General features: G+C 36.3%; 1 protein-coding gene across 1 annotated transcript; it reads left to right on the forward strand.

Moving 5' to 3' along the window:
* The first annotated feature begins 4,604 nt into the window (after nt 1-4,604).
* sod3a (superoxide dismutase 3, extracellular a) lies at nt 4,605-9,311 on the forward strand. The gene is made up of 3 exons (XM_088625695.1): nt 4,605-4,770; nt 5,931-6,626; nt 7,250-9,311. The coding sequence occupies exons 2-3, from the start codon at nt 5,942-5,944 to the stop codon at nt 7,363-7,365; spliced, it is 801 nt and encodes a 266-aa protein (XP_088481821.1). The 5' UTR covers nt 4,605-4,770; nt 5,931-5,941; the 3' UTR covers nt 7,366-9,311.
* Nucleotides 9,312-10,113: the final 802 nt, after the last annotated feature.

The following is a 10,113-nucleotide window of genomic DNA, read 5'->3' on the forward strand; positions in this document are numbered from 1 at the left end:
TCGTCTTTATTATTTCACATAAAATAATGAAAATAACCCCTTCATTAAAATATATAGATGTGTTTGATTTTCTTTTATTTTCCACAAATATGTAATTATGAAATGTATTAAATAAAAATATTTGAGTCCAGGATGGCACAGCTCATCAGGTGCGGAGTGTTGAAAGCCGGCCGGCACCGCCGGAAGAAGGAAGACAGTACAGTAACTTTCCCGCCCCTCTGTTCCCTCCGTGACGTGTGTATGTGTTCTTGGCGAGGGAAAATCTGGTGTCAATTTTGGGCTTCGTTGCACTCAAAATTGAATTAATTAAAAAGGATACCAGTTTCGACAACTTAGTTCTAGCGCGTAGATCGGCCTAGCGCGTATAGTGTTGCAAACTGTTATTGTTTACAACGACGGCGTAACTGTTTTCATCATGCTGTGTCTTCAACAGTACTCAAAATTAAACTATTATTATGTTGCTGATGTTAGATTTCATAATTATGTTTAGACTGTTGAGATCATATCTGTGTTACCAAAAAGTAATGCATTTCATGATGACATCCAGGACAGCCTAACCTTATACAATGTACCTTTTTACACATATATACGAGATTATATATATATGGCAATATACTGTAAGTAAAATACTAATTTCCTGTATTACTTTATATAAGAATATAATCCAAAGTGGTCACGCATTTTTTTCAGATTTATATTAACTAGGCAAAACATGAATTCTCAACTATTCAATATGCAATTTTCAGGCTAGCTGGATAAGTAATGACTGGAAATGAATGAGTGCTGGTTTCATATTTTTTACTTACAGTATGTGAATGTCCACGGATACACTGTAATGGAGGGGTCCATGGGGGTAGGAGATGGGATTATAGCCTGGGCTCCAGTGGACATAAGATTAGTTATAAACAAATGGTAGCCGTATTAGCAGTTAATTGATCTATCAAGCCTTTATTAAAAGGGGCCTAGGTATTAGCTTCAATGTCCGGTAGCTTGTTCCTCAACTCCCACAACCGTTTGTGTAAAGAAGTGTCTTCTATTCTTGATTTAAAATGTACTTCCATATAGTTCTGGCTTTTCAGCAGTATTATTAGAGAAATAAGTATTATTAGAGTATTGTACCACTTAAAAATAAAATTATTTGCTTTAAATTTGGTCTATTCCCTGTTCTTCATTTAAATTAGGAAGCATTTTTACTGTACATACATTTGGTTTTACATTAGAGAATGGAATGGAATAAGATTGAATTCAAACATGTAACAAAATGATCCTTCTCTAGCTAATGACCACATAGCATATATCTAGCATATATTTTCTTGGTTACTCTGTGGATTGATTGGCTATCTCTCACAAAAAACAAAATGTGAGAGGAGGGCAGATCCAGTTTTCATTGAAAACAATGTATCATGGTGATGGTCTCCTGCAAAACTGAAGAAATGACATGCATTTGCAAATGTTTTGCAATTTGCGAAGTGCATTTCCAACCAACAGAAGTTCACTCAAGGCTGGAGCAAACTCGAGAAATCCTGAGTTTTTAAACAATATAGCTATGGACCCTATTAACTCTGTTTAAGATGTGATGAGCTTGAGCACTACAAAATCTACCATAACACTGCACATGCTCCACAGTAGAGTGTGATAAACCTAGTGTAAACCAGTGTAGCATAAACCTACTGGTTTTCCTTGGCTGTCAACATGTAATTTGACAGTTATTTATTTAATTATTTAATTTAGTCTATTATTTTTCTTCTATAGAACTGATGCCCCAGGCTGTTGATCTTTCCAGGAAAAAGGTGGTGCTGTATAAATCTTAACAAACTCCCAGAAATGATTTCTGAGAACAGCTCCTATGCTTTTGTAGATGATTCTCAATAATAACAAGATTACATTTATTAATATTTTTGAGTCATTAATTTTGTAAATGAGTTTAATCTACTTGCATTAAATTATGGTAATGAATAACTGCAACTTAACTACAATAAAATATGTGTTGGGGTATTTAGAAGAGAGAGTCATATAGACTACCGTATGTACTGTACTATCATAAAAAAGAAACTGCATAAAATAGCAATTGTATTGTGAGATATACGATATACAAGAGAATAAGTTAATGGAAGAAGCTTTCCCCCAAAAAATGCATACGTCCTAATCATCCAAATCTAAGTCCAATATCTTGGTCCCTATAACACATGACATGGATGGTGCTAATGCAGATCACAAAGTCAGTAAGTATGTTGTTGGGCCATCATTAGCATCGATGACTGCAAGTACCTTATAGCAGTGATTTGTAATGTTATTGATGCTGACTGCTTCTGGAGTGTTCCAAATGTTGATCAGCTCCTCAGCAAATCCATAAATATCTGTTTAGAGTTCACTAGGCAGTAAGACACTGAATCACTTTGTTCGACAAATGTTCAATCTGAGACAAATGTGGTAGATTTTCTGGCCATGGAAGGAGCAGAATCTGTTACTCTGCCAAAAACAGTCATGCAACGTCTGCAATGTGGGAGCAAGCATTACTTTTTTGCAGATCAAGACCTGGGCCACGTGCATGATGGGAAAAATGATTGGGGTGAGGAGAGTGTCATAGCCCTGCCAGCTTCCTTTTGGAATTTAATTATCTTTGAAAAATCTTCAACACAACTGGAGGTAATGTATTGTTTATTAAATGTGTACTTCCCTACCATTGCTGTAAAATCTGTGTATTGTTTTTCACCAACAGTATAAGATAAGATAAGATCACTATTGGCCAAATAGAATTTCTTGTATTAGGAATTTGTCTTTTCACATACCCCAACTTGCACTCCATGGACATACAGACAGACAGAGAGAGAACCTTGGGGTCAGAGCACAGGGTCAGCCATTTATACAGCACCCCTGGAGCAGTTGGGGTTAAGGGCCTTGCTCAGGGGCCCAACAGAGTAGGATTCCTCTGCTGGCCATGGGATACAAACCGACAACCTTCCAGCCACAGGCACAGATCCTTAGCCGAAAGTAATTGCAATTTTATTATTATTAAAAGTTATTAAATAGCATCTAAAATTATTTCTGCTCATACTTGTGAGGTGCAAACAAAAAAGAAATTCTTTTCAACAGGAAACTTTGGTTGCAACAGTGGATAACCATGTAAACAATCAGTCTGTTAATGGGACATTTATATTCCATAACAAAGACTGTTAAAAACACTGCCCCCATAGACATAGCCACTTTAATAAGATCCCATGCAGCTTAAAAGCTATTGGATTATGTAGTGATGAATCGGTAGACACCTAAGACAATCATTGCAATTGACACAGGTAATTACACAACCTGGGCATTGCTAACAATCTTTGTAATGGCAAATGGCTCATTGCTTGTAACTAGGGATTGATGGTGATGGGAAAGAAGAAGTTAACATTACAAGTAAGCCTTACTAATGTTCCAAATTCAAAACTAATTTAAAATACCAGCCATTTTTTTCCACTTCTTTCACAGGCAATTAAATAACAGTCCAATTGTGTGTGAAATAGGACTGCCTGGCAGCCTCACTGTCAAACAGAGGAAAAGGAACCTTTTGCAGGAGGAAGGGAAAGAGCAGGGAGTTGTTTTATAGCTAAAATGACTGGCACTTGAATTGAAAATACTTAGATGAACATCAACATAAAATGACTTCTGACAAAGAAAAGAAGAGTGAAATGAGTTTTTTCCCTGTTAGAAATAAAGAATTAGGCTGCATTCAAACTTATAAAGGCTCTAACTTTAAAAAAGCTTTTAGCACAAAAAGTGAAAAGAACAGTATATCATATTACACGGGATAGCTGATATGTTAGTCATACTTTATTTCTCAGTCCTTTTGTAATTTTCTAAGCAAGACATAGCTATTTGTAGAATATTTTACTTCTTCGGGTGTGGCATGCAATACACCCCAGACCCCAGCAATTGTTTATGTTTTATTTTTAAAAAAGTAACTGATATTGCCGTCATTATCAACAAATAATGTTGTTGTATCATGTACAGAATTGTCGTTCTTAATTATGTTTTTAAAGGACCTTGGGGACAGTCAAATATTTTCTCTGATCTTGGGACTCCCATGCTGCTGTAATGGTCAGGTTCACTTTCAGGTTTCTGGGAAACACCTGTCCCCCAGTGGTCAACCTATTCAAAGTACCTGAGAAATTACCGCTTTCTATGAGCTTTCTGTTCTTGTTGGCTCTGCCCAATCCCAAGTGCCTTTGCAAAACAATGCCCATATTGTCATATCTGTCTCCATTTTCCTGATTCATTGTATGACCTCCAAAATTGCCATCATCTTGCATTTTGTTTGCCACTTCAGTCAGTCTGTCCAGCATCCTGGCTATTAGAAATAACATTTAAAATAGTGTCCTTCTGATTCATCTGTTGGTCATGAACTGAAACGTAAATCAAATAATAAAAAGATTATATGCAATCCAATATAATTATTATTGTTATGTTAGGCATGCCTAGGTCAATCTATCTCTTCATGAAACAGTAAATTATACAGTACATGACAAGACAAAGACTGAAAAGTACTGTATGTCATTTTTTCTTATAAAAACAAATCACATGACGTAAGTAAACTTGCGCAAGTCCACTGTTATGCAAGCTAATTCTGGGCAAGACAAACCAAATATTTTGTTGTCCGAAGTTAAGTGCATCCGAAGTTCTCCCTACTTCTTTGTGGGCGTTACCCGGTCTGGATAAAGAGGATCGCGTTTATGTTCCAGAACCTTGGAATTTTTTAAGCGAAAGAAAGTGCACTGCAGTCCTGCAAAGGTAAATATGTCTGCTTATAACCCTTTTCGTATACTTGTGAAATTAATTTGTAACATCTTCCTGTAAAACTGTTGTTAAAATTTTGTGCTTACCTTAAGTGGTGGGGATATTTTGCTCGTCTTAGTAATGGATGGAAACGAGTACATTCCTGGAATGTTTCTCTAGTTAGGATAAACTTTAAAATCTAAAACCGCGGGTGAGAAACCATTCTTATTTTTTTTAAAGCTGCAAATGAAAGAAAAATATTTGGCCACAATGTAACATGAGTTTTGGGTTTTATATTATTTCTTTTTATCAATTCTATCACAAGAGAATTTCTAAACAATGTTCTAAAACCTTTATAAAGTAGCATCTCAGTCTCTTATTCTTTCCTAAATTGCGTTCTTTGGGTGTAAAGATTTTTTTTTTTAATGGAAAAACAACATCGTACTATACCACCTTTTAAATATTATGATTACAGTTATAATACAGCAATATCTTTGTAGAAGGGATAGAGACCAAGTGCGTCACAAGTTACTTTCTCTAAAACTGCTGCAATACTATAGTGCCACAACGTGCAATTTTGGTTGCCCGGTTTGGTAGGAGCAAATCTATTAATTACGAGTTAGTTTTTAGAAATATTAATTAGCTATGGTCGTTTCACAACGTTAATAAAGCGGAACAGTCCGAGGTGATTTTTAGTTTTGATTCGATTATATTAAGTCAAAGCATGCATGATTAGTAGGGATACCGTTAATGTTTAATGAAATCCCAAATCTAAAATATTTTTTTATTCATTATCCCACTAATTGAAATAAAGAATTCGTGAGTTTATTTCTTTAGAAGGAAGATATAAATTGGCAAATAATGTACTCAGTAAACTATATTTAAAACCATACATCAAAACAAAAGGAAAGCCCAAAGGATAATAAGCAGTTTTCCCTCGTTAAATACTCCTCCATTAATGTGATTTCAGGCGTGCTTCATAAAGTATTAATCTAAAGAACTGTTCATTATTGCTGTTCTTGTTATACACAGTGGAAATGCTAAAAACATAAGAAATCTGCAATAACTAAAAAAAAATGTATGTTATTTAAAGGGTAAATATATGACTATGTGCCATAATTAATATACAATTCCTTAACCACTGAGGAATTAATATTTAGTTTTTTCCCTCTAAGGTTACAGAAACATGGCGAAAACTATTTTCTCGCTAAAATGTCTGCTCATGCTGGTCTTCTTGGGAATCCACGTGTTTTGCTGTGAAGATGGCACAGTCAGCGAAGAGCAGGTGCAGAAATACATCGAGGAGAGGATGAAAGCCGTTTGGCCTCTTCCTGCTACCCCAGAAGCGGGTAACGACGACCAAAACGTCTACGCAGCATGTGTCATGAAGCCCAGCAGTAAACTGGAAGAAGGCAAGCCACAAGTCACAGGAGAAGTGCTTTTCAAGCAGCTCTACCCGGATGGAAAACTTGACGTGATATTTAGACTGGCGGGCTTCAACACCACCGATAACACATCAAAGGCCATCCACGTTCACACGTACGGAGACCTCAGCAACGGGTGCGATTCTACCGGCGGCCATTTCAACCCCCAAAACGTTGACCACCCCATGCACCCAGGCGACTTTGGCAACTTTACGCCAAAGAAGGGGAAGATACATAAAATGAAGAGCAACAGCAAAGCCACCATGTTCGGGCCAGAGTCGATACTCAGCCGGGCAGTGGTGGTTCACGAGAAGGAAGACGACATGGGAAAAGGAGGCAATGCTGGAAGCCTGCTGCACGGAAACGCGGGCAAGCGGCTGGCCTGCTGTGTCATTGGGATCACCAAGCAGAAGCTCTGGAGCGACACAATCGAAAGCACCCCCTTCAGTAAGAGAAAGAGGAATCCCAAAAGGCTTTCGAATACAAACAGAGGAACTGCTTAATGGCCAGCTCTTCGTCAAAGGGATTTCAACTGTATATAAAAGCGAAGCTTCAAAAAAACGACACCCTCATATTTTATTGTTTCTCAACCATGAAATAAAAACAAAAACTAATTAAAAAACCATGTTTTACTGCTAGCACCATTATATACCCTGGTGTAGGTTTGTGGTTTGGGTAGGAATTTGGGAATGTAAAGTGCAAGTTCTTGGAAGAAACTCTCCCAGCTGCCAGGCGTTAAGTAGCAGTGTAATGAATCACTCCCACAAAACGTTTTCCTTAATTGACTGAAATTAATGAAGTCAAGTCATTGTGAATTGGTGGTAGTTTCCGTTAACATGTTGAATTACCTTAAAGAGTAAATTTATGTGGCACAATGGAGCAGTGGTTAGCATTCCTGCCTGGCAGTCCTGAGGCACTGGGTTCTATGGATTCCATGGATTTTGTATGTTCTTCCTGTGTTTACTCTGGGTTCCCCAGTTTCCTCCCATGGTTCAAAAGCATATGGGTAGGTTAATTGGCTTTGGAGAAAAGTAGCCTTAGGTGTATGTTTGTGTCTGTTTTCCCTGCAGAGGACTGGCATCCTGTCCAGGGGGTTCCCTGCCTTGTGCCCATTGCTTGCCAGGAAAATCTCCAAATCCCTCTCAACTCTGAATTGGAAGAAACGGTTGGAAGAATGGAAGAGTAAATTTAAATATGGAAATTTTTCTTAAAAATGATCGATAACAATAATAATAATGGAAATTATGTAATCTTTTATGGTTTTATTGCCAGTAAGAAAAGCAATGTACTTTGCCTCTGAAAGAATCTGAAAGGAGACATAAATATAATACACTACAAAAGGCTCAATCAGGAATTACAGTATATGTATTTTATAGCAACAGTTACTTAATCACAGCCTCCACTAATGTTTTCTACTGTTATAACGACTGTTATTAATGCAGCTTAATTTGGGTGATAAGTAGACAGTCGTGTTCATCATCTTCAAAAACGTGATCTCAGGTTAAGTTAAACAAAACATCAGCAGCACATCTGAAGAGTAGCAGTAGCTAATTCATGACATTGACCAATCAAATTTGACTCCTTGTCAGGTCTTACTGGTCACTGACAATTTTGTCCTACAATACATACCCTTTAAGCTAAAAAGCTACTCTTTGTTCTACAAAGTACAGATCTTTCAGAAGAGACATTAACAAATCAATTAATGAGTTTAGTATCACATTTTACTGATCAAGAACAAAATAGAGATGTGTTTCTTAGAAGAAGTGGACTGTGCATAATGCTGTGATATACTGTATACAGTATGAACTATAAATGTTATGATCCATACATTTTTTTTCAATGAACAATTTCCATATCTCGTGCACAAAGAACTTGTGTGTCTTTCAGATAACTGTACTCATACCCAGCTGGGCATTACAATAGTGTTTATTTCTCCATTGGCAATCATACTACACTCAGTGCAAAGTGCATCCCAGAGGGTAGCCAGTCCATTGCATGCATGTTGCATCATGTTAGGAAATTCTGGCAAATGGGCGTGACATGGCTGTATGTTGTCAATTCGGTGCTGAACATTATCTCTTCAGTCTCTTCACAGTCATGAAATCATCCAAAAACACTGTAATTTCCATCCATAATGTTTTGCAGCCCATTACATCACAACGTGCATGATACATCCCCACCTACATAGTTTATATTCTCTGCCAATCTATTTGTGCCAGAGCAGATTGAATCATGAATCCTCACTGAATACAACATGACGTTGCTCTGCATTTGGCCTGTTTCTGTGGAAAATGCCCAGGCATGATATGTTTCCTATGCCAGTTATTCAGCACCAATCCCATGTATACAGTATGCTCTGATGCCTTTATCTTGGATTCACTCTTACTGTGGGGGAGCTCATCTGATAACAGTAACAACCAGGTGTCACTGGAGCAGATTGGGGATGCAGGAACATACTGTAACAATTCCAGAGATACGTCAATCATAGATTGTATATCTTCTGCAGTGGAGGTCACATGTGGCTGCAGTGGTTGCCATCTGCCATGAGTCGAACCCACTTATTGGATGTGCAGATGTGATATTGTTGAGTGATGTGCATCAAAGTGTCTGGACGTTGACATTCCGGTCATCAACATCCTAATGACCTTATCCCTTTTACCTTGTGGCAGCTGTGGCATTTTGGATCAGCTCCGATTAGTGCCCATGTTTTCTATTCTCCAGATTTTCGTAAAAATGGTCAGAGGTACAGAGGTAAACAAAGTAAATGAAATGATGTTTACTGATAATTTGTGAATATGTATTTCTGGGAAAATACTCATTTTTAATGCCTCTCCATATAACATAAAATAATTGTTTATTCTCCCGTGTGGTATGTTTAAGGAAAATCCATTCCCATATTTTTAAATGAATACCTTGGCAAAGACAGGTCCAACTAATATGCTGCTTGAAGAGTTATTGTTTTTATTTGTAATACTTTCCACATCATTACTCATAAACCTATAGTCTTGAAATATATACAGTGTAATGTATATTTTTCAAAATCTGAATTAGGCAAAAGTTGGCAAACATGAAGTTCTGAAAAAAACTGTTTTCATAATGTTGATTAAAGTGTATGTAATACAAATATTACAATATGCATAGCTTTTGTATTACTTATATCACTAATACATGGAAAATGTAGTTTCCATGCTTGGGAGAATTTGTTACTGTAAAGTTATTATCATATAAATGTGATATAAAAAAATGAGATACAATGATGCAACAGAGATATTAACTTTATTTCAGTTACCAGTGTTGAAATGTAAAGTTAATTTATATAATCGACATAGCAAATTGTAAGAATAACATCATGCAACCTAAGGAAATAATTTCTTAAAATCTAATGGGACAATTTTCAGAATGCTTAAAAATCATAAACAGTGTCCAGTTAAACAGCAGTTCTAACTTTTGGGAAATGCAATTTCACCTGAGAAGTAAAAAGCATATATTTTAATATGCATTAAAGTAACTGAACTCTTAATTGCAATAGGTGATTTCTGCAGAAAGTTCAACAAAGAATTTCAAAGAACCTAAATTCCATGTGGAATGAAAACTGCAAATATAATCATTAAACCACTGAATACAGAGAGATCATCTGCATATTAAGAAACATTTGTTTAGAAAATAATCAGTTCAGTAATTTCAGACCCTTACACTCAATGTGATAAATAGGAAATCTAAATAATATATTCTTTGAGTTCCTTGTTTGCACTTTCTCACTGTTGTTAGTTTAAGTGCCATTTCATTTATGAAAAAATATATTTAAAAACTATTCTGGTAAATCAAACATTTCATCTATAGAAAAGTATTTATCATTTTTTCCATAATATTACTGTACACTTGTATTCTGCTATTCTTGCACAATAGTCCATAATGTGCTAAAATCAATCAAAGA

Source organism: Lepisosteus platostomus, chromosome 1, assembly GCF_059453375.1.
Source record: "Lepisosteus platostomus isolate fLepPlt1 chromosome 1, fLepPlt1.hap1, whole genome shotgun sequence".
Taxonomy (NCBI): domain Eukaryota; kingdom Metazoa; phylum Chordata; class Actinopteri; order Semionotiformes; family Lepisosteidae; genus Lepisosteus; species Lepisosteus platostomus.